Genomic DNA, 24590 nt, shown 5'->3' with positions numbered 1-24590 from the left:
TATTTATTTGCAAGAGTGAGAGAGAGGGAGGAGAGAGCACATGCCGGGGAGTAGGAAGGGGCAGAGGCAAAGGGAGAGGCAGACTCCCCACTGAGGAGGGAGCCCAATGTGGGGCCTGACCCCAGGACCCTGGGGTCATGACCTGATCTGAAGGCAGATGCTTAACCAACTGAGCCACCCAGGAACCCTTAACCACAATTTCTTGTAGCTTTTTTTTTTTTTTTTTTTTTTTTTTTTTTTTTAAGATTTATTTGAGAGAAAGGAAATCCCAAGCAGATTCGCTTCAGAGCTCAGAACCCAACTCTGACCCAATCCCACCACTATGAAACCATGACCTGAGCCACAGCCAAGGGCTGGATGCTTAACCAACTGAGCCACTCAGGCACTCAGGTACCCCTCTTACAGCTTTTATTGTCTTTTTCAAAGTATATAGTACAGGCAGGACCATCTAACTTACTCTTCTCTCTTTTGATATCTTTTACTTAAATCCATTTTTATTTTTAAAATTTATTTATTTAGTAAAGATTTTATTTATTCATTTGAGAGAGAGATTGAAAAAGAGCACACAAGCACGGGGAGGGGCAGAGAGAAGCAGGCTTCCTGCTGAGCGGCACGCCGGGTCCCAGGAACTGGAGATCATGGCCTGAATCAAAGTCAGATGCTTAACCGACTGAGCCACCTGGATGCCCCAAAGTACTTCATCTTTCTAGAAAGACTGGGGTTAAAAATCAACAATGACAAAAACTTTCATTATTCCTCTGCCAGTCACTGTCCTTCCACACCAAAGAACATCTGGAAAACATCCGCACATCCTTTGGCATTTAAAAACTGATATAGCTGACCAAAGTCCATGTGGTTTCCTCTGGCTCCATTAACACTGAACACTTTTTCTTCAAAACTTGAAAATTTTCTTTGTCTTTCTATTTTGTCATTTGTACCATCAAAAGGAATGTCTTCTCGATGGCGAATTAAAATTCTCTTCCAGTTTAATTTTCTGAGTCTGAAAAGAAATTTTCAAAGTAGTCACACTGCAAATATGTTCTGTCTTCTAGAGCATTGAGAATAGAAGTTATAAAACAGACTTAGCAATGCCTTTTCCCAGAAGTAAAGATATTTACTTTTATGTCACAGGGATTAATTTTAATCAAATATGATGCTGGTCAGGATCCTATCCCTAAACTCATTCATTGCTACTGCCTCAAATCAGCATTTTACAAATGTGAAAACTGCTTTATCTCAAACTTCCAAAGGGACTTCTTAGAAACTCATTTAGGATGTCAGTACAGAAATGAGAAGATGAGAAACCCCTTTGTTTCAAAAGGTATGCACAGCTTATCACATCACTAAGAATCCAATCCATGGAAATGAAGGGGATCGTAACGTCTTGGACAAGGGCCCAAATAAACAGCTATTTACAGAACATCTCCTGTGTGCACCATGTCAGGGAAGGGGGTGATGCTGATCATATGTGAGTTCTATTTTATCCATTGATTTGAGACTGAATCCCCCATAAGTTACAACACGAGGGACATACTAATTGCCACATCTCTAGTATCTTGTTTACTAATAAAATTATTGACACAGCATACAACATTCGTGAAAGCAAACCTTGACCAGAATTCTTCACAGGCACTTTGTGGACCTTCCACACAAACAACACCAGGTTTCCCAGGCATGCTAAATCCTGATAGGGAAAGCTCCTTTGCCCACTCTAGAATATTCTTTCTTTTACACTTGTTGTAGATATGATGGCTATAGATCCACAGTCTTGTGAAAATCAGATCAACTGGTTGGAATGTACTTCCTGGAGCAGGGGAAGGCATGGGGTCTCTGCTCATATAGCCAGAAGCATGTTCTCTAACCCACTCTGTGGCATTCAATATACAGACGTCTCCAAGACAATTCTTTTGCAGGTATGCAGTCAGATCTGCGTTCAGCTGAGTCTGCTGGGATCTACTTAGTGATACTGATCTGATGGAAGAGATAAGGAATAAAAAATGAAGTCAATTTTCTTGGAACAGAGAACAGACTCAAGCCTTGCTTTTATTCTCAGGTTAATTTTAACGTTGATATTGGCCAATTTCTGTCACATACCTGACAGTAATTTCAGGCAGAACTTCGGGGTATTGAAAGGGAAGAATACAGGCCAGAGAAAACATCACCTGATTAAAAAAAGAGAGAGAGAAGAAGAAAATGCCCTACGTGGTGTTTTAAGTCTTGACAGGCTTTCAGTTCTCCAAAAAGCAAAGTGAATTACCGTTGTTTCCTCAGATACATCCAGTTTCACATTGAGAGTAAAGTAAACTTTCGAAGATCGTCCCTCCATCGTCCTCTTTTCAATACAATCTTTCAGTTCCGCTAAAGCCAGCTGGTCATTCACTATGAGCTCGTTCTCACCAGGGAACATACTGGCCAGCAGGTCTAACTCAGAGAGCTGAGCCTCCGCCTGTTCAATCTCAATCATTTTTGGATATCTGTAAATTTCTAAGGAGGTAAGGATAAGAGAGATAATTTGCAAATAGAACCTAGGGAGAACTCAATAGATCAATATAGGTCTTTATTGAAAGTGCGTTTGATTTCTTCATAAAATGTGAAATTTAAACGAGTGTTAATATACTAAGGATCCAAACTATGGATCATAAAGTGAAAGTCATAAAACTATAATAATAACCAGGCATCAAATTCCTCTGTATCTGGATAGTTGACCTGGAATCTTGAGCTATCACAATGAACAATTTCACTGAAGTAAACTAATTATATAGTCAAAAGCCGTATCAGTGATATAGCCAGGAGAGAGGCTATGACTGGTTACTTTGGAAACCTAGAATGAACAGAATAAGTAAGAGAATTTTGTGGATGGCTAATATTTTTCTCTTAATGTTAGTGTTTATTTGTTTTTAAAAAGCAGAAGAATGTGAAGAAGAGAAAATATGCTAACAATTCCACAGCTCAAGTAACCTGTGTTATATTAAAAGAAAAGTACTAGGTTATAAAATTCAAGTGGTAGAAGGTTAAAAAATGAAGATCTAGTTTCAGCTGGTGATCTCTTCCCCTACTTTCCCAAGTCTCCCATCCAAGTTGAAGAGTTTTGGTATTACAGTAATGTAAAATATTTTAGGCATTATACACATGCATAAATGGAAAATATATGGTGGTATAGTGTTTATGTATATGTAAAGAGTGAGATATATAATCAAAATGTATCTGCAGAGTTCATATAAACATATCTTTTTTCCCTACTTCTTCCCTTCCAAATATATATCAAAGAACTATTCATTGTCAGTACATAGTGATTTATCTCATTCTTTCTAGTGGTTGACTGTCATACTGAATCATGTCAATAGGTCATAATTTATTGCATTCTTTGCCTACTGATGGGCACCTGGGTTATTTACACACATTTGATATTATAAACATTTATTTAATAGACGTTCTTAATAGAAGCTCACTGAAAATTATTTAAGATAGGTTTCTTTAAAGTTTTTTTAAAGTTTTATTTACTTTTTTTTAAAAAAAGATTTTATTTATTTATTTGACAGATAGAGATCACAAGTAGGCAGAGGGTGGGGGGAAGCAGGCTCCCTGCTGAGCAGAGAGCTTGATGCAGGGCTCGATCCCAGGACCCTGAGATCATGACCTGAGTTGAAGGCAGAGGCTTAACCCACTAAGCCACCCAGGCACCCCTATGATACATGTTTTAAAATCTTTGTCCGGGGCACCTGGCTGGCTCAGGAAGAAGAGCATGCAATTCCTGATCTCAGGGTCATGAGTTCAAGCCCCACATTGGCTGTAGTGATTACTTTAAAAAAATAAAATAAAATAAAATCTTTTGTCAGATAATCCTGCCATCTCTGTCATCCTGGCATTGGCATCTATTTTATTGTCTTTTTCATTTAGTTTGAGACTTTCTTTCTTTTTGGTATGATGATGATTTTTTAAAATTTATTTAATCTGGACATTTTAGGTATTATAAGACTCTGAAAAATACTCAAATCTTCCATTTTAGCATACTTCTTCTGAAACCCTGCTTCAGAGGAGAGAAAAAGGGGAGCTTCTGCCTTGGAGGGGTGGAAGTGCCTCCTTATTGTTACCCATGCGGCCTCCACTAACAGCACGTTGATGGGTCACTTTGTTAATGTTAGGTGTTGGTGAAAGTTGGACTCCCCACTAGACTTCTTGGACATCACTCCAGAAGGGTGAAGGTGGGATGTCTTGTTACTGCTGCATCAGAGGGGAAATACAGGCTCCCCAAGTGGTCTGACATGGATCTGACATGGGTTTGACACTAAACCCTGGGAAGGTCCTCATTCTCACCCAGCAGAGAGGAAAGTCCTAGATCCCTAATCACATTTTTTTTTTTTTTTATACCATCCTGACAAGGAGTGGGCACTGAAGTGGTTATTACAGCTCAGAGAAAGTGGAATCTAGGTGCACTTTGCTGGTGTGGTAGAGAAGAGGCCACAGTGTTTTCTTTGGTATCTACCCGATGTAGCACGTTGATTATCTAAGTGATTTCCATCTTGCTCAGCTGCACATTTCTTGGTACTTTAGCTAGAGAGAGCAGGGTTTTTTTTAAGGCCTTTCAATTTGTTTGGTCTGTACCCTTGATATTTCTCGGTTGTTGCTTCTTTAGTCAAGTCTCAGGTACTTGAGGCAAAAAAAGAATAACCAAGGATGTCACCATTGTGTCCTTCCTTGGCTCCCAAGGTCCCCTGGTTTTTCTGCTTTCCTCTTCACTTTTCAGAGTCTTTTGTGTTTGTTTTATAGTGTCCAGGATCCTTAGTTGTACTTCGCTGGACCAATTAGGAAAAATACATCTACTCTGTTCCAAAAGTGGAAGTCCCTCCTACACAATATTTTTAACTTACTAAATTAGTATGCATGTGCAAACACACACATACACACACACAGATACACACAAAGATGGTTAACATCTACTAATTGTTATAGAAGAAAAACTTGGTATAAGGAAAGCTGATCTAATTCTGTGAAACTGATCTAAGGAAAAAATCAGACAGTACATAAAAAAGGTGTTTATAAGGATGTTCATTGCTTATTACCTATAATAAAAAAATCAGACATGACCTAAACATTCAACAATAGATGAGTTAAATAAATATATATCTAAACAGAATATTATGAGAACACTAAAAAGTACGTATTAACATGGATATTCATGATACAATAGTTACCTTAAAAAAGTAGACTGTAAAAGAATAATAGGTATGATCATATTATTCATTGTTATATCATTATACACACATGAAAAAAGTCAGAAAGAGAATTCACCAAATTAGTTTGTTAAATGTGGGTAGAAGGAAGAAAGGAAGGATTGACTAATTTATATGCTTCTTTACTGTTTGAAGTTTTAGGATTACTATATAGTGTTTCTGAAATTAGAAAAAAAGGAGTTACACATCTGAAAAGAAAAACCGAGTTCAGTCCCATTGCTCCAAAGGAAACATGTCTTACCTTCTCAAAGAGAATTTACTCTGTGAAATCAAACACTATTATCTTGGTTAATAGAGTCTTCATGGAATTCCTTCTCATCTTTGGGTAAATGTTTATTGAGTAAATACTGTATGTAGAGCTTCATGCTTCATTCCTTTGCGGAGCTTTCTAATTAGTTTGAGGATCAGGATTTATTACCTAGTAAGATATAGAACAATGCAGATAAAAAAGGCTAAATGTGTTAAATGGCTAGTGTTAAATGACTAGTATAGGCATTATTGTGGGGATTAAGAGAAGTACATGTCAATGAAGTGGGCTATCAGGAAAGAGTTAAGGAAGGAGACAGGATCTGAGTTGGATCTTTCTCCAAAAAAATTTTTTTAAAGTTTTATTTAAGTAATCTCTACACCCAATGTGGGTCTCAAACTCATGACCCTAAGATCAATAGTTACATGCTTTCCCAATTGAGCCAGCCAGGTGACCCTGAGTTGAGCCCTAAATATTGGCTAAGACTTAGACAAGTGAAGAATGTGTAAACCTGGCAATTCATAGCATAGTGGGGAGAGCAGAAAGGCGTGTAAGGGAGGAAAGCACATGAAAAATAGTGTAGACCTGAACCTGTCCCTTCCTCACAACCCTGACTACAAAGGCCTAATTCAGGGGCTCATTATTTGAACCATTTTCTTTTCTGCTAGTTACTTATTTGTCCCCTAAACACATTCTTGGTCCTTCTTTTCCTTGCTCTAGACTCTAAAAAACTGACCTCTGCAGCCTATACCACCCCACTCTTTTTTCTTGTGGTTAGTTTCAGCTAATGCTCTGGCAGGAAAGGGGAGGATGGGAGGAGAAAGAAGCCAGGGTATTTCTTCACTACATCTTTCCTGTTTGGGTGGGATTCTGACAACGGTCGTGACTCCTTAAGACCATAGTTTTTGTGGGCAGCCCGTCTTTCTCAGCTCCAGCAAATCTTCCAGGCCTAGGGGCAATAATGCACCTCTGTCAACAATCCCTTCATTATGCAATCTCTTCAAAATTTCAGAGTTGAGTGCATATCTATTTCCTTCTAGAACCTTGACTCCTCTTACCCGGACATTGCCTCCATCAACTCATGCTCCATATTGTCATTACACATATTGTATGCAGTGTCTAACAGAGGTCTACAAAGACATGAAAGAGAGCACCAACTATTAATTAGGACAATGGTCTCATAATCCGAGATTGGGTAAGAATGTTGCAGTCTGAGAGGAGTTGGGGTGTGTTAGATTTCCCTCAGTTGAAGGCAAACTAGCTGAAAACCCTGACAGCTACTTAGTGGAGTGAATTTATCTCAGTTCATGATCTGGCAGTTAGTTTCACAGACTGGTAGCCCAAAATGCCAACATATTTAGAGTGGACCCAGTTCACAAAGGCTGCCTTGGATGATTCATTATCAAGCCTTCTGAGAACATGTCCTCCCTTTATTACCTCTTCTTTACTCCATCCAAATATAGTTGGATCATTTCTTTAATATTAGGAAATGGTATTTGGTCAACAATTTAGCAAGTTTGGTAGTTTTAAAGAGTAACAATTCTACTTAAATGGAAATGTATGTTAGTCACAAGTGACAGATCAATAGCTGTATTAGGTCCTATCAGAACACATTAAGGAGATGGGATCGGGAGGGAGGCAAACCATAAGAGACTCTTAATCTCACAAAACAAACTGAGAATTGCTGGGGGGAGGGGGTCAGGAAAAGGTGGTGGGGTTATGGACATTGGGGAAGGTATGTGCTATGGTGAGTGCTGTGAAATGTGTAAACCTGGCAATTCACAGACCTGTACCCCTGGGGATAAAAATACATTAGATGTATATAAAAAATTAAAAAAATAATTAAAAAATAATTTTAAAAAAAGAACACATTAAGGACTATGAGAATGACTAAATGTGGTGGGGTGTTGAGTTCATTACAATTAACTGGATAAGCAATCAGGAAATCGGAAGCACTCTTGCATGCATTGGCTGTCTCCACAGACCAGAGTATAAATCAATGCCAACACATCATTCCTAATCCCAGTGCTTTTTCAACTGAAGTCATTAAAACATTGTTTATCAAGGCATCAGTGCCATGCTGGGGAAAAAAAAAATTACACAGAGCACTTTTGTGCTTAAATAAGTTCTTGAATGCTGAATGACACAAAGTTTAACAGGTGTCTTCAGGGTGACAGTTGGCCATCCCATTGTCCCGACTAGTATTTATCTTAAACAAAAATAACCCCATCTGGACAGTAAATTATATGGGCACACTTTTAGCATGTGGCTTCTCAAAGTCTTTATTGTTACATGCCAATAGGGACTGTGAATTTCTAGGAAGTTTTAATATGCTGAGTATCCCAAATTTATTTGACCCCAGATTTTTCCCCCTCGCTGACTGAAGATTAGCTCTCTTCTACACAGAACAGATCAGGAATCCCTGCTTTGTCATCTAGCCATCCTAATAAAAATAGTTTAAATATTACCAATGCTACCCATCATCTCTGAGTTTTTTTCAAAAACTGTTAGAGCTGCTAACACTTCTCCCTTACTTAAACACAATGTTTTCTTTACTAACCAGTCACTTCATGTAATTTTATATCCTATTTTCATTTGATATCCTAACATATTTGCTCTGTTATTAAAAAGAAAATTTGGGGCGCCTGGGTGGCTCAGTTGGTTAAGCAACTGCCTTTGGCTCAGGTCATGATCCCAGAGTTCTGGAATGAAGTCCCACATCAGGCTACCAGCTCCACAGGGAGTCTGCTTCTTCGTCTGACCTTCTCCCCTCTCTTGCTCTCTCTTCCTGTCTCTTTCTCTCAAATAAATAAATGAAATAAAAAAAAAAATCCATGTAAGTATTCAAAATCCCTGAACTCATTGGAGTTCTATGAATATCTTTTCTAGTTTTTTAAAGTTGAGGTTAGTTATTAGAGGTTATTAGATGGCTAGATGGTTATTAGAGAAAGTGAATTTATTTTGTATTTTTATCCTAGTGGTTTAAGTATGTACTCTGCTACTTAGACTGCCAACGTGCACTTAACAACTGTGTGACCTTAGGCAGGTGGCTTAATTTCTCTGTGCCTCAGTCTCCCCATCTTTAAAATAGGGAGGATATGGTCGCTGTGAGGACTAAATGATGGTGTGTGGAAGATGCTTTAAACAGTGCTTGGCAACAGAGTACTGTAAAAGTGGTTGCTGTTCTTACATTCATACACAAATGTGTCTTGAGCACCTACTGTGTATCAAGCATTGTCCTTCACACTAAGACTCTAACAATGATCAAAAATCATAAAAAAAAAATCTCAAAAATCACACACATAAAATGCCTTTTCCAAGCAAGAAGAACAGCAAGTTCAAAGGCCTTGTGGCAGGGAAGTGCTAGACCAGGTGCTGGAGCTGACTAAGCATGGGGCAAAATTTTAGGAGGCAAGGTTAGAGAGGAAATGTGGGGCAGTTTAAGTTAGGACTCAGAGGGCATGGCCAGGCTTTGGATTTTATTCTGTCCGATATGGAAGACCACCACAGTGGTCTTACTTACCAGTAAGTTTCATCCAGAGACTTGACTTACTTATGAGACCAGTAAGTCTCATCCAGAGAATGAATCCAAGGCATTAAGAGACTGGAAGGATGGGTTTGGCATTTAGGTAAGGAAGATGGTGGACACCTGAAGCCTGATTTTAGAAATACTACGTAATGAAGTGTTATTAAGACATCTATCTCCTCAATAGAGATGTTCAGTAGACAGTTGGATGTACAATTATGCAATTTATGAGGTATATGGCTGGAGATGTAATTTTGGGAGTAACCAACATATATTTAAAGGCATGTTTGTCACTTACTGAGTGAGTGAAGCTGGGAGAAAGTCCCACTGAATTTGGAGGTCTGGAAGATGAAACAGTGCCAGCAAACAAGTCTGGGGCCAAGCGACCTGGGTGCGAACAACTGTGGGAACGATGCTACAGGTGTATCATTTACTTGTCCAACTTTTTTCGTAGATAAGATTTCAATTCAAAAACAAAAACAAACCAAACCAAAACAAAAACCCTCAAAGAGAATCTTCGGACTCAAGATTTCAGGGAAAGCTATACGAATGTAGAATGAAAACTGAGTTTCCTAAGTGGAATCATTCTTTTCTCCTCGCAGATTCTGACTTTATAGAGCACAGCGGCTCCAGGCAGCACAAGCCCCGACACCGTGCAAGTCGCAGACCACTGCCGGAACCTTGCGCACCGCGCCGTCGCCCCTAACAACTGACTGCGGCTGGGGGTGGTGGTGAGCGCGGGAAGGGAAGGTCCCGACTGTGGGCGGGGTCAGGAGCAACCGAAGCCGGCTCTATCCAATGAGCAGTGTAGCGCGTGGGGAAGGCGGGGCCACGACGTCGCCGAGCTCCCGGAGGGGGCCACGGGCCTGGACCACACGGGAAATCCTCGGTTCGGCTGGGCAGCGGTAGACTGAAGACTCACCTGGGCCATGGACCCCCTCAGTGCGAAACCCTGGATTTTCTGGCTGTACGGACAGCTCAGGTCTCATCCAGCAGGAGCCTCAGCGTTCCTCTGCTAGGCAATCCGAAGCCTGCGCGGCCCAAGGGAAGTGAGACAAGGCCCTCTGGGCTTGGCGCATGCGCGCGCGGGGCCTTATGCCCCGGAAGCCCATTGGTCCCGGCCGTTCGGTCCTGGCAGGTGCTCGGCGGCAGGAATTCCCAGCAATGCTATATGCCTCTCAGTCGCAGAGTTCAAATTCCACTCTATTGGCATTTCTCAGCTGTTGCCACTGCCATGGAGAAGTATCAGACAGCACTGGTTACTGGGTCAAGGAATGGTCCATTAAAGTAACTCTCCTCAAATACAAACATGGGTAGGAATCGTTCGGTTTTATGTAGCTTGGGATTAAGTATATAAGAGTGGGTTTCCCTGTTCTGCGTTTCTGCTATCATCCCACACGACAGGGATTCTTTTGGCCCCTAAATAGCAAGGCGGTAGGGAGAGGTGAGCCTGGATGGTGGTGGTGGTGACTTTAGGAAATACTGTGTTATTGCATAGAAATATGTCTCTGATAATAAAAGGACAGTTTGAAGGCGAATCCACCATAAAAGTAATTCAGCTTTTTTTCTTCACAAACTAAATATAGGGAATGCACTTTTTCTTTATGTTACATATTCATTTTAAAAATCTCAAGATTTTTTTGTGAACATATTTATTGGTATAAGGTATCAATAACTTGCACAACTTTTTTTTTTATGAAAATAAGATTAGTACATACATTTTCAAAGCTGCATCTTTGAGTTGGTGTTTTGTGGACATTTTTCAATGTTATTAGTCTATTTTTTCTCCAACTTTAAAAACAGATTTATTTATTTGAGAGAGAAAAAGACAGCACAAGGTGGGGGAGTGGCAGGCAGAGGGAGAAGCAGGCTTCCCACCAAGCAGGGAGCTGGATGTGGGACTCAAGCTCAAGACCCTGGGATCATGACCCCAGCTGAAGGCAGACACTTAACCAACTGAGCCACCCAAGCGTCCCTTTTTTCCCCAATTTTTATGAGACATTTCAAGAATGCAGTAAAGTTGAGAGAAATTTACAGTAAAGTAGTGAAGTGACTCTCAAGGGAGGAAAGAAAGAAGGGGGTGATTTTGCTCCTCAGGGGACATTTGGTAATGTCTGAAGACATTTTGAATTGTCACAACTGGAACGGTGCTTCTGGCATCTAATGGATAGGGTCCAGGGAAGCTGCTTAACTTTTTCAATGCTGAAGATATCCTCCTACAACAAAGAATTTGCTGGTTTAAACTGTCCATAGTTCTGAGGTTAAGAAACTGATGTTGTCATGATTCTAGACACTATCGTAACCTTTTATTCTACCAGTTTTGTTTTATATTTAATCCATTCATCCTAAACAGTCCATCTGTTTTGATGCATTTCAAAGCAATTGCACACATTGGCATACTTCTCCCTAAGTACTTCATCCTGCATAACATTAAGATTCAAATGTTTGATTTTTAATTTTGAGGTAAAAATGAAATGCACATCTTTAATGTGTATTTGCTGAGTTTTGACAAATGCATACACCCGTGTAGCTTAAATCCTATTAAGATATAGAACATTACTAGCATGCTAGAAGTTCCTTCATGCTCCTTCTCAGTCAGTCCCCACCCAAATCCCCAAGAGGCAACCACTTTTGATTTTTTCCTGCCATAATTAGTTGTGCCTGTTCATATCCATGGAATTACATAGTACATACTTTTTGTGTAAGTCTTCTTCCACTATAGTATTTTATTTTTTTTAGATTTTGTTTATTTGGCAGAGATCTCAAGTAGGCAGACAGGCAGGCAGAGAGAGGGGGAAGCAGGCTCCCTGCTGAGCAGAGAGCCCGATGTGGGGCTCTATCCCAGGACCCTGGGATCATGACCTAAGCCAAAGGCAGAGGTTTTAAGCCACTGAGCCACCCGGCGCCCCTATAATATTTTACAGATTCATCCCTGTTCTTATGCCTTACAGTTTCTTTTTATTGATTAGAAAAATTTTATGAGTATACCACAGTTTTCCTATTATTTTGTTAAAAATGTGGGCTGTTTCTAGTTTCTGGCTATTATGAGTAAGGCTCCTATGAACACTCTTGCAAACTTTTTCATTTCTAATGACTGTCCTTTAATAAGTATGGAGTAAGCATTTACTGTGTTCCAGATACTTCTAAGTTCTAGAGATAGCCATAACCAAGATAAACGAGATGTCCCATTTACATTTGTATGTTTCTGTGTATGTATGGGTGTGTGTGTGTTGGGGGGGTATATATAGGTAAATTTGAAAGAAAAATACTAGATAGTGGTAATTGCTGGGTAGTGACATAAAATAAAGTGATGGGAGTGATCAGGTGGTTCTATAACCTAGATTGCCCAATTTCTCTATGAGAAAGCGACTTTCAAGTTGTAAACAGAATTACAATAAAATAGCAACCACAGAAGATAATGGCAGCAGCATTCTAGGCAGAGGAAGCAAGTGGTACAATGTCCCTAAGGCTGCGTTTGAGAATAGAAGAAGAAAAAAGCCTGTGTGCTGAGTGAAGAAAGTTAAAAAATTCTATCAGCGGTAAAGAGCATAAGAGTCAAATGCAACTCTTGTTACTCTGACCAGTTTGATAGATCAGGATGCCACTTTCTTAATCTACTTTTCTCTGATTACTAATAAGATTAACATTTCTTCCTCTCTCTTATGGCCAGTTGTCCTTTTATTATGAATTACCTGTTCATATCCCCTGCCTATTTTTCTACTGGCGCTTGTCCCCCCACCCCCCCCCACCCCCGCAAGCGATTGTTGTGTCTTCTGTAAAAGACTAAACTCCAGGGTAGCGAGCCGGTGTTCATTTAATTCACTGCACAGGAGGGCGGCACTTAAACGTATTTTTAACGAACAATGTTTGAAATGTAGCAAATGTTTGAAAAATTTACCTTCCGTTGGCAAGGTTAAATTCAAGACAATTACGTACTGAGCATTTAGAAGGCGACTGGGCAGAATAAGGGAACTGTGTGAAATGTAAATGTTACCCTCCTAGCCTGCCTTCAGATGTAACGTGAATAAGGAAACCCATCAAGGAGACTCCAATACTCTGACCACCACCAGGTACTCATGCTTCCGAAGCATTTAAACAACTCCATAATTACCCCAGAGTGAGGAAAGCGGCCAGCCACGTTCTTCCAGGTGGCTGTACCCGACTTCCGGAAGGAATTGCGCGCAAGCGCCTATGCAATAGCGTCAGCGCCGCAGGCTCCTGGGACTAAGCCGCCTCCCATAATGCCACGTACCGGAAGTTGTTGCTTTCTAGGGGTCAGTCTGGCTTGAGCTCTGTCGCTCTCTATCCGTCACCGGGAGGAAGACAGAGCTGGCTGCCCAGCCCACAGGCTCATTAGGGGATGCAGTTATGGGCGCTGTCGCCGTGGGTGAGTTCTGTTCCCGCTGACTCGGAGTCACCGCTCGCATAACTTCCTGCGTTTTGAGAGCCCGAATTTCCTGCCTTGACCTGGTTCTCTTCTCGAAGGGTCCTCTTCCTTAAGCACGTTACCCGGCCTCGGCCCGGTACCGCGTTCTCATTGGCCTCATGTCCTGTCAGTTCCAGGAGCTGGCCAATGAGTTGTCGGTGCTGGCGCCCCGATCGACCCCGGACCCGAAAGCTCCCCCGTGGGTGCCGAGCAGTTGGAAGGGAAGGGGAGGTGTGGCGGGCGCCGCGCGGCCAGGAGCACCCTACAGGTGGGGTTTGCTGCCGCGTCCGTGTGGTGGTTCGTAGGAAAAGCAGGATTTGTCGTCTCAACGATTCAGTGACCCTAGGGTAGGTCAGATGTACGGCAAACTTGAAAGCCATATTTAAGATCTGCTGACAAAGTTTTACAAACGCTTCCATTTTTAATAGAATCGGGCAGGCATGGGAGGACTGGGAAGGGAAGGGAACTGTATTACTATGCGAACCGGCAAGACCAGCTTTGATTTAAATTTTGTGTGGAGTCCTGTAAAGAGTAATTTGGTTGAGAAGCTGACTCTCATGTGAACTCACCTGAAAAACTTAATAGATTTATTGATGATGGTACTTGCCACTCTTTTTTTTCTAGGTTTATTTGATGCCCTTTATAGCGGCTAATGATTTATGGTAACGCTTTCCAAAGCTTTGAAGTGTCCTCTCACCGAAGTAGTTTACAGTTGTCAAGTTGTTCTTTGGTGTCTGGGCTACCGCAATCCTCAAACCAGATTTGCTAATGCTGTCTTCACTACTGGAGACGTCTAAATTCTTTACCTTTTTGTTTTTCACCGGAACCTGTTTGCTTCATTCTTAGGTGTACCTACCTATGCACCCTATAATCATCTTTTATATCTCAGGTACTATGCTCTTTTTCTGTTTCAGTGCAAGCAGTATTTCTTGGGAAGTATTTTTATATGTACTAACACTGTATTGGATGTTTTAGGCAATTCAGAAGCGATGCCTAAAACCATTTCTTTCGCCTAGAACTTTAGATTCCAGATAGAGAAATAACACGTGTCCAGGTCAAAGATTTAAGAAGCAGCCCATGGGATTAGGGGACAAAAGGAAAAGCGCACATTATAAAGGTTGGGAAACTTAAGTTGAGAGGTTTATTTATAGTAGAATGGTTGCCTAAGGCTTCATTGAAATGAATATCTTGGAGAAATGGTAAGATTTTGCTAGAGGAGAGAACATCCTAGCTAGAAATCAAAGTCTTAGAGGTGGGGCCACAGTGTTTTGGAGAGACTGGTTTGACGGGAAGGCAGAGAGTGGTGGTCTTGGAACTGAAAAATCTGTGTTTTAATTCCATCTCTGCCACTCTGTGATCTTTGGTCATTTTGTTTCTGAGTTTTTTCCTTTAGCAAAACGCTCCAATTAAAGGGTTGTGTAAAATCAAATAAGATAATGTTTATGAAATGGCTTTGGAGATAAAAAACGTGGTATAAGTAAACTTTACTGGTTCTTTGCTGAGAAGTAATGAGAATCAGGATTACCAGAGCACTGAGGACAATTTATAAGGGACCATAAGTGCACAGGTCAGAAGCATGGATATGATGAAAATGGTATTATTAGATGTATCTGGTACTGGAATGCAGCACAGATTACAGGGAGTTGGATTGAGGCAAGAACTTGGGTACTGTTCCCCCCCCCCCTTAAAATCTCTAATTCTAGAGAAGATAAGTTATTTTACATGTTATTTTAGGGGGATGAAGTGTATGTAAAAAGTACCCTAGTTTTATATATGCCTGTATACTTTGTGTTGTTTGTTGTTAGTTAATTCGTTTATTTTGTAAACATGGAGCCGTGTTAAATTTTAGATGATCCTTGGAAAGTTTACCTATTACTAGATTTGGCACTTCATATAAACCTTTTTGAATTAACTAACTTAACAAGTAAGAGCTAAAAGAGGAATATTTCTAAGACCTTAGCCACGACAGGATAACAGCTAAGTATCAGAATTAATTGGAGTTTTCAAAACCTGTCTCCCAGGTCCTGCTTTCCCTTATGTAATCAGAATTTTAATAAACATCCCAGGTAAAATAATTACTATAGTCATTCAGGTGATTTTGACACCAAGTTATTTGAAGTGAAGTACAGGTTTTCAGAATCGTTATTATTTAAAGTTAGGTACATCTGTATGTACTTTCAGCACTTTTCATATATTTGAATTTTGAATTGTTAACTAAGGAGAGGAAGGTTTGATGTGCAGCTAGATTTGTTATAGTCTTCCAAACTGATTTTGGCAGTAATATAATAATGTAAAAGTTGAGAATGCAGTTGTTATAAATTCTCAGTCAGCTAATACTCAGAGGGAATCCTGGTATGGAAAATGTGGAACAGTGGATCACTTTTATATTTGCCTTTGAAATTTGTAAATTTTCTAACTCCTTTTAGTAGATTATCTTCAGAATTATTTCATATTTTTCTTGGAGAAATTATCAATTTAATTTGCAAAGTTAAGAAAGATAGCTTAGGGGAAAGTGATATTATTCTGTTTCAAAATGCCACCACCACTCCACATTCATGTAATGAAAAGTTGAATTCCTGGTAGTATAAAGTGCTGAGACTTTTAAAGATCTGTATAAGAAGACACAGATTCTTTCCTCTTACACTCATTGCAAAACTCTTAATCTTACTAAGAATCAGTTTTCTAAGCTATGAAAAACAGGAGTAACACTTTCCTGTCTACTTCAGAATTCTTACTGAAAACTGGATGATATTTGTGAATGGTCTTTGTAAATTATAAAGTGTGATAGACGTAAAATATGTGGCTTAGTTACTATCGCCTAGAGAAATATAGAACATACTCTTTTTTTTTTTTTTTTTGTCAAGCTAACTTTATCTTGTTTTCTAGATTGTTATTTTGTGTCAGTAAGTAATCCATAAAGTGCCAACATGGGAAAGAAACGGACAAAGGGAAAAACTGTTCCAATTGATGATTCTTCTGAATCTTTAGGTATATTTTACCAATTGAATCTTTAAAGTTATGTTTATATCCCTAAATGGACATATATTTTAATATGTACAAATGGGATCAAAGTGTACATTATTGCTCTTTACTTTGCATTTTAACTTAATGTTTTTATCTGCATGTCATTTAATCGTCTTGATGTTCTTAATGACATGATTCTCCATTGATGTAAAGGACCATGGGAACATATTTCATAATTAGGTAATTCCCCACTGTTAACACAAATTTAGGTAATCTTTAACTTTTCAGTGATATGAATGGAATGATAGTAAACATTTTTGTAGCTAAATCTCTTTGCACATCCAACTATCTTTTTAGTACAGATTTTACAAGTAGAATTGCTGAAATAAATGGCATAAATATTTTCAAGGCTCTTTTGCTTCCATAGCTAAATGCCCTTCAATTTTTTTTTACTAACAGGCCTCCTACCAGTGAAATAAAGAGCCCATTTCCCTTAACATTATCAAGACTGGCTGGTATCATTTGTAAACATCTGCTGATTGTCTAGTTGAAAAAGAGTATTTTCTTTTTTTAGTTTATATTTCTTTAACTACCTATTGAGATTTAGTAGTTTTTTATATGATCTCATTAGTTTTTATTTTCTCTGGGTGCAGGTTAAGTTCATTGTACAAAAGCTGAATGTGCCACTTGACTGGTTTCTGAACCTCTTGGGTCCCTGAAACAACTGAGGTGTTCTAGAGTGATTTGCAAAGCCCTTTACTGATCTGGTCCCAACAGGGTTTTCGGGCTCAGGTCCTGCTGTTCGTTTTTACACACGTGTGAGATGACAGTCTGAGGAGACAGTATGCACTTTGATATTTTATACCCTCATACTTTTGTTCGTGGGATATGGCCTTTTCAGTTGTTCAGTCCCTGAGTTTATAGTTTAAAGTGTGAGCTTTGAGGTCAGGAAGACCTGAGTCCAAATTCTGGCATAGCCATTCTGTAGTTACGTGATCCTGGGCACTAAATCTTAGTTTTCTCATCTGTCAGTGGGGATAGTAGTGTCTTTCTTTTAGGGGAATGTGAGAATTAAATGAGATCATGTATGCAAAAACATTTAGCACAGTGTCAAATTCATAGTAAGTGCTTAATATCAGAAAAATTTCTCACTATAAATAAGACTGTACAGATGTTACCTAGTCTAGGTAACCTTCATTGATTTTAGCCCTTTGTGTACTGCTATAGCACATTTTGGAGATACTGTTTTTGTTTGTTTTAACATTTTGGAGATTCTTATACATTTATTTATTTATTTATCTGCTTCTGCCAGAATACTACTCAAAGAGAAGAACTGTGGCTTGGTCTTTTTTAGGTTTTCTGACCCCATCACAGTGCTGGGCTTGCAATGGTTATATTGTTGACTTAACAAAAGACCTTCTTCATGAACCTTTTAAAATAAAGAGAATAATAATATGATAAAGGCCTTAATCGAAAGGAAACAGATAAATGAGTTGAAGTGAATTTGGGAAGGTGATGTTTATACCTGGGACTTCAAAAAGCCAACATTTAAAATTTGTATAGAATCTCTTTCTCACATCATCATAATATTCAAATGTTGAACAGAAATTTAAACTTTCAGATTATCTAACAGTTTGTTTATAAATTCATTTTTGAAGTTCAGATGAAGGGTAGGTTTTGAGTTTAACTGCAAAAAGCCATTTTTATCTCACATACTCCTTTATTATTTGTTTTAATAGAACCTATGTGCAGACACATTAGAAAAGGATTGGAACAAGGTAATTTGAAAAGGGCTTTATTGAATGTGGAATGGAATATTTGCCAAGATTGTAAGACGGACAATAAAATAAAAGATAAATCTGAAGAAGAAACAGAAGAAAACCCTTCAGTTTGGCTATGTCTTAAATGTGGGCATCAGGTATGCTTCAGTTTTGATCAATATGGGATTTTATAAAACTCTTTTAATTTATTTAGAAGGTGTTATGTAAAACCACAGTTTGGGTGAGTAGGCTGCCAGCTGGTTTAGGTCCTTTTTCCTGGAGAACAGATTGGGGACTGAGGTCTGTGTATATATGGTTTATTGGATAGTGTTCTCAAGTACCACAACCAGGAAGAGAGTTAGGGAGGCAAGATTAAGCAGAGGGAAAAGTTGAAGTAAGAGGCAGTACTATGGGGCCTCAGCTGATCCCATAATGAATTCTGGCCTTCAGAGGTGTCCTGAACTGAGTGAAGGGGCCAGGCCTTTGTACTTGTGCATGGACTAAACCCTGGCTGTGTGATGCTGCTGGGGAGGGGAACTGACCTTGGGCAAGGCAGCTTTGTTACACTGAGGATGATTCCTGGGGATGGATAGATTGAGCTGTGAGCTGTCAGTAGGCCACATTCGTGGCAGCTGGGGGAGTGAGTACCTGGGTCTTCGCATGGATGGTATCTAGGGGCAGAGCAGCTCACAGTATTGCCATGGTACCAAAGGTCAGGTCTCTTTGTCTGTTATTGGTGGCAAGTTAAGTTCCTATGTCAGGCTACTGGGATGGTCGGCATTCCTGTCATGAAGCTTCAAGATGAGGCAGAGGAGGGGCGCCTGCGTGGCTCAGTGGGTTAAAGCCTCTGCCTTCGGCTCAGGTCATGATCCCGGGGTCCTGGGATTGAGCCTCACATCGGGCTCTCTGCTCCGCGGGGAGCCTGCTTCCCCTCCTTCTCTCTCTGCCTGCCTCTCTGCCTACTTGTGATCTCTGTCTGTCAAAATAAATAAATAAAAATCTTAAAAAAAAAAAAAAAGATGAGGCAGAGGACTTTTTTTTTCTTTGCAATGGAATTTTTTAAAATAATTATAGATTCATATACAGTATAAGAAGTAATATAGAGATATCCCTATATACATTGCCCCATTTCCCCCAGTGGAACTTTTTTTTCTTTAAAGATTTTATTTATTATTTGAGAGAGAAAGAGCATAAGCTGGTGGGAGTTGGGAGGAGCAGTGGGAGAAGGAGAAGCAGACTCTGCTGTGCCGGGAGCTTGATGGGGGCTCAGTCCCAGGACCTTGGGATCATGCCCTGAGCCGAAGGCAGACGCTTAACCATCTGAGCCACCCAGGCACCCGCAAAGTGGAATATTTTATGAAACTATAGTATAATATCACAACCAGGATGTTAATATTGATACAGTCCATCACTTTTAAGCAGTTCTTCCTAGTTTTACTTCTCATTTGTATTGTATGTTGTGCATGTGCGATTGTGTGTATTAAGTTCTGTGTAGTTTTGTCACCTGTCTAGATTCATGTTTCCACCAGCACGGTCAAGATACCAAGTACTGTCAGATTACACAGATCTCTTGTATTGCCCATGCCCCTGCCCCCTTTTAAAGTAGGCTAATGCAGGGCTTGAACTCCCAACCCTGAGACCAAGACATGAGCTGAGATGAAGAGACGGATGCTCAACCAGCTGAGCCATCCAGGCACCCCATATGTTGCCCTTTTAAAATTACACCCACGTCTCTACTGCCATCTCTCCCTCAAGCCCCCGACAACCACTCATCTGTTCCTTATTTCTAAAATTTTGTCATTTCAAAAATTTTATGTAAATGGAATCATAACAATATACAACATTTCTGGATTGGCTTTTTCACTTAGCATAATTGCCTTAAGAGTTACCTAAATTGTGTATATCAGTAGTTCTTTTTTATTACTGCGTAGTATTCCATGCTATAGATGTACCACAGTTTATTTATTCTTCTGTTGGAGGACATCTGGTCTGCTCTCATTCCAAATTTGGTGGTTATAAATAAAGCTGCTATGAACATTTGTAAACAAATTTTTATAATTTCATTTTTCTGGAAAAATGTCTAAGAGTGCAATTACTGTTATGTACTAGTTGAATATCTAGTTTTTAAGAAACTGCCGGACTGTTTTCCAGAGTATCCATTAATGTTTTACATTTCTACCTGCTCTGTATGAGTGATCAACTGTCTCTGCATTCTTTCTAGCATTTAGTATTGTCGCAGTTTATTTTTAACAGTTCTGATAGCAGAATAGTGCTATCTCATTGCAGTCAGACAATTTAAAAGTATTTGAATGTTGGGGCTTCCTGGGTGGCTCAGTTGGTTAAGCACCCAGCTCTTGATCTCAGCTCAGGTCTTGATTTCAGGGTCATGAGTTCAAGCCCTGTACTAGGCTCCATGCTGAACATGGAGCCTACTTAAAAAAAAAATTGAATGTTAGCAAAGAACACATTTATTATTTGTATTTGAAAGGTTTTCACTGAAGCTCTTAAATTTATAGAGTGAGAATGAATATATTTTCCTTTACCTTTTCCAGAATACATTTCCTATTATAAATTTTATTTTGCTACCTATTTAGTTCCTAAAGGTAAGATAATATCACTCTTAATTGTTAACTTTCGTCCTGCTATAATCACCTTTTGCACTATTAGCAAGAGATTCTCAATGGCTATCTTTTTTTTTTTTTTAAAGATTTTATTTATTTATTTGGCAGAGATCACAACCTCTCTTGGCAGAGAAGCAGGCAGAGAGAGAGGGAAGCAGGCTCCCTGCTGAGCAGAGAGCCTGATGTGGGGCTCGATCCCAGGACCCCGAGATCATGACCTGAGCCAAAGGCAGAGGCTTAACCCACTGAGCCACCCAGGTGCCCTTTCAACTGCTATCTTAAGACAAGTCATCTCATTCTTAAGTTTCAAATAATCTCAAATGGTGTTAAGAAAACTTTTTTCAAAATTAATAATCACTTATTTTAGCGTTGAATATTGAATGGGATAAATTAAATCAGTGGTATTGATACCATAGAAGATTAGAAGCCATTGATAAACAGTTCCCCTTTGAGGTATATTTTTAGCTTTAGAGAAACAGGACCACTTCTGTAGTGCAATCTAAGAGAGTTTGTGGCCTAATTCAGATAGATACATAGTGAAGATACATTTCATAACAGTGACTTAACCAGCAAAAGACAGAAAATCTAGTCGTATTCTTTTATGACTAAGTCTATATATCTTGTAGGTGAAAAATCTCCCATTTGCTTGTTCAATTAATGCGTATTGACCTCCTTCCATTTGCTAATTTTTTTTTTTTTTTTTTTTTTTTTGGTAGTAGAAGATTAATTCTGTTTTTGTATCTTCAGGATTTATAGTTCAGGAGAAGAAGGATATAAACATTAACAACTTTAATATGAAGTAGAACATAAGGAATGCCACCAGGAATTTACACCATGTTTTGTAGGAGTTTGTTTACAGCAAGCATACAGTGTTTTCTCATCTGGGAGGATAAACATAGGCTTCTGAGAGGAGGTGGCCTTTGAGCTAGACCTTGACAACTGGGTGGGATTTGATATAGGACAATATGAAAGTTAACTCCAGAAAGTAGGGTCAGATGGTATTAGGTTTGTTAATTAAAAGTTTGAAAGCAGGGGTGCCTGGGTGGCTCAGTTGGTTATTACCGTCTGCCTCTGGCTCAGGTCATGATCCTGGGGTCCTGGGATTGAGTCCCACATGGGGTTCCTTGCTTGGCAGGGAGCCTGCTTCTCTCTCAGCCTACCTCTCTCTTTCTCTCTCTCACTCTGACAAATAAATAAAATCTTTAAAAAAAAGTAATAAAAAGTTTGAAAACAATTCATAATTTTTTTTTTTTTTTTTTTTTAAAGATTTTATTTATTTATTTGAGAGAGAGAGTGTGAGAGAGAGCATGAGCGAGGAGAAGGTCAGAGAGCGAAGCAGACTCCCCATGGAGCTGGGAGCCTGATGTGGGACTCGATCCCGGGACTCCAGGATCACGCCCTGAGCCGAAGGCAGTCGTCCAACCAACTGCGCCACCCAGGCGTCCCCAATTCATAATTTTTGAATTGAGTATATGAACAGAAATTTGTTTCAGATACCATTAAGCTGAAAAAATATGTACGTGAAGAAAAAGTCAAAGTCAGGAAAATACTTAGGAAGCTGTTAAGTGGCTCACACTAGACCTAGTGAATGGCTCCTTAACGTGGTTTAGTTGGGACTAGAAAGGATAAGTTGGAGAGGAAGAATACTTTGAGTGCACTGTTCCTAAATACCTTCTTGTTGAGATGTTTTCAGTTGCCGTTCGTACTTAGGTTTTCACAAAATTGGTACTCTCTCTAGAGTCTAACATGTTATTTTAGAATTGTAAGAGTGAGAATTTTTCAAGCCATTTTCTTTTGCATTATGAATTACGAATTCTCTTTTTGTGAACTTTTGTGGCTGCGAGGTTTATGATTATGATTCTCTAGGGCTGTGGCAGAGATTCTCAGGAGCAACATGCCTTGAAGCACTATATGACACCAAGATCTGAACCTCATTGTCTGGTTCTCAGTTTGGACAACTGGAGTGTATGGTAAGTTTCAACTCTTGTGCCTATCATTTGACTGGTTATTATTTGAAATGGGGGGATGGAGGTGTTTAAGGAGCAAGAAATTGGGGAATGGAGGTGTTTAAGGAGCAAGAAAGTTTAAATTTTTGTGGAATTTGTTTAAATACTGTCACTTTCAGAAGGCTTGAGAATGTGATATTTGAGAACCTTTTGCTTAGTACTGTACACACATAGAAATTGTAGCATGTAGAAGACGTGAATCTTCACCCGTTTGTTTTTCTTGCTTGTGATATTATAAATGGCATGTGGTGGGTTATTATTTAAAATTTGGAACACTGAGAACAAATTTCAGATGAACTGAGAATATAGTAAAATTTTGGCAATGAATTTGCGTGAAAATAAATGTCAGACTGGTACATGTATTTCTTGTAACATCAAAACCAGTTTTCACATCTTTAAAAAACATTTACACAGCCGTGTTCACAGAACATCATCTGTCAATTTTAAAACTTGTGAATTTTAATGATGTAGGTCTGTATTTTGAAATGTGTAGAAAAAACTTTTGACTCTAATATTGTAACTAGCCATTTCAGTAAAATGTTTGGAATTTTCCTATAGTGTTTGTATGTAGCCACAGTTCTGGCTAATTTTACTAATAGTAAACCAGACTTAACATGGGTAATCTTCTTCAAGAAACCACAGAATTTTTATTTTCATTTTCTTTAATAGAATAATTTGGTGGTTACACATTTTTGGGTTCCAAGAATTATAATTTGTCCCCTTTTTTGATTGTGTTTGTCACTTTTCTTCTCTGTGTTCTTTCGGGACCCAGGTGTTACCTATGTGATGATGAGGTCCAGTATTGTAGTTCAAACAGATTGGGTCAGGTGGTTGATTATGTTAGAAAACAAGCTGGTATCACAACTCCAAAATCAGGTAAAATCATTTGTTTCTTAATGTACGCTGTAATGTTAACTTAATGTATCTATTTAATGTTAACTTAATGTTAATTTAGCTTAATTATCGAATGTATAATGTTAACTAATGTATCTTTATGTATCCATTAATGTATCTGTACTGCTCAGCATTACATATACCTGAATAAAATGAATTATGGTTGATTTCAAACAAACTATTTTTGGTTAAGAATGTAAAACATTGGGAATATAAATTATTATCCTGTGTTGGAAGGGAATCTGAGAAATCATCTAGTCAGAGTCTGTGACGAGTCTGAAGTAATGAGCAGTGATGCCCTTTCTGTAGAGGGGACTTGAGAGAGGCCTGCCTCATACTGGCTTTATTTTGTTACATTTGTGTTTGGATAATACAAAAGTGAAGGCCATCTATTTCTCAGTTTTTTTTCATGCATAATTAAGTTGATTGGGTTGGCATACATCATCTGCTTTAAACTTGTTTTGATTTTTACAGTCACAGAAGTATCTTTGCCCAGCCAGAATTATTTGTTCTTAACTTCAGGGTTCATTTTTGACCTGTTCATTAAAAAATACATTCATGTCCACATTCTTTACTTGATTGCTTTATACTCTTAATTTCATAAGGTAGGATGTGCTCATTTATTAAAGAACGTCTTGCAGTAAAAGGGGGAGGGTTTATACCAAACATACAGTGTTTGGGTTCATTTGTCAAACTAATGCTTCCATCACTTTCAAATATTTTTCATTGGTTTTTCTCTTGTGATGGTAATTTACTTACATTTATTAGAAAACATTTAAAATCAAACAGATGGGGATAATGATGTTAGGTAAAATTTCACAAATTCTAGTACTCTGTCCCAAGTATAACTTTGCATTTGGTATAGTTGTATCATACATTTTGCTGAATCGCTTTTTCTTCCCTTTTTCTTCCCCT

General features: G+C 39.0%; 2 protein-coding genes across 13 annotated transcripts in view; one reads left to right on the top strand and one right to left on the bottom strand.

Moving 5' to 3' along the window:
- Window positions 1–735: 735 nt before the first annotated feature.
- On the bottom strand, window positions 736–13336 carry RWDD2B (RWD domain containing 2B). 4 transcript variants are annotated; one of them, XM_044251055.1, is made up of 7 exons: window positions 9927–10016; window positions 9303–9405; window positions 5473–5649; window positions 2258–2484; window positions 2095–2162; window positions 1609–1971; window positions 736–1000 (listed from the first exon to the last, which is right to left on the bottom strand). In XM_044251055.1, the coding sequence occupies exons 4-7, from the start codon at window positions 2462–2464 to the stop codon at window positions 766–768; spliced, it is 873 nt and encodes a 290-aa protein (XP_044106990.1). In that variant the 5' UTR covers window positions 2465–2484; window positions 5473–5649; window positions 9303–9405; window positions 9927–10016; the 3' UTR covers window positions 736–765. The 4 variants fall into 4 exon arrangements, with proteins under 4 accessions (XP_044106990.1, XP_044106994.1, XP_044106992.1 ...); XM_044251059.1 differs by having other exon boundaries at window positions 1867–1971; XM_044251057.1 differs by lacking the exons at window positions 9303–9405; window positions 9927–10016 and adding an exon at window positions 13257–13336.
- The window catches only part of USP16 (ubiquitin specific peptidase 16), a 27709-nt gene continuing 16386 nt past the window's right edge, over window positions 13268–24590 (top strand). For 2 of the 9 annotated variants that reach the window (XM_044251051.1, XM_044251050.1), the window contains exons 1-4: window positions 13268–13391; window positions 18134–18312; window positions 22642–22745; window positions 23554–23657. In XM_044251051.1, the coding sequence (XP_044106986.1) occupies window positions 13373–13391; window positions 18134–18312; window positions 22642–22745; window positions 23554–23657 (406 nt within the window). In that variant the 5' untranslated portion in view covers window positions 13268–13372. The other 7 variants (XM_044251053.1, XM_044251045.1, XM_044251049.1 and 4 more) reach the window with 7 other exon arrangements.

Source organism: Neovison vison, chromosome 6 (genome assembly GCF_020171115.1).
Source record: "Neovison vison isolate M4711 chromosome 6, ASM_NN_V1, whole genome shotgun sequence".
Taxonomy (NCBI): domain Eukaryota; kingdom Metazoa; phylum Chordata; class Mammalia; order Carnivora; family Mustelidae; genus Neogale; species Neogale vison.
Note: the sequence above shows the minus strand (reverse complement) of the source record. Positions and strands in the feature narration are given on the sequence as shown.

Excerpts from the sequence above, each read along its gene's own strand:
- RWDD2B (XM_044251057.1), bottom strand. The coding sequence starts at position 2,464 with ATGATTGAGATTGAACAGGCGGAGGCTCAGCTCTCTGAGTTAGACCTG. Across the intron at positions 1,972-2,094 it reads CTGCCTGAAATTACTGTCAG|ATCAGTATCACTAAGTAGAT; the intron begins GTATGTGACAGA and ends CTCTTCCATCAG. Across the intron at positions 1,001-1,608 it reads TGTGAAGAATTCTGGTCAAG|ACTCAGAAAATTAAACTGGA; the intron begins GTTTGCTTTCAC and ends ATTTCTTTTCAG.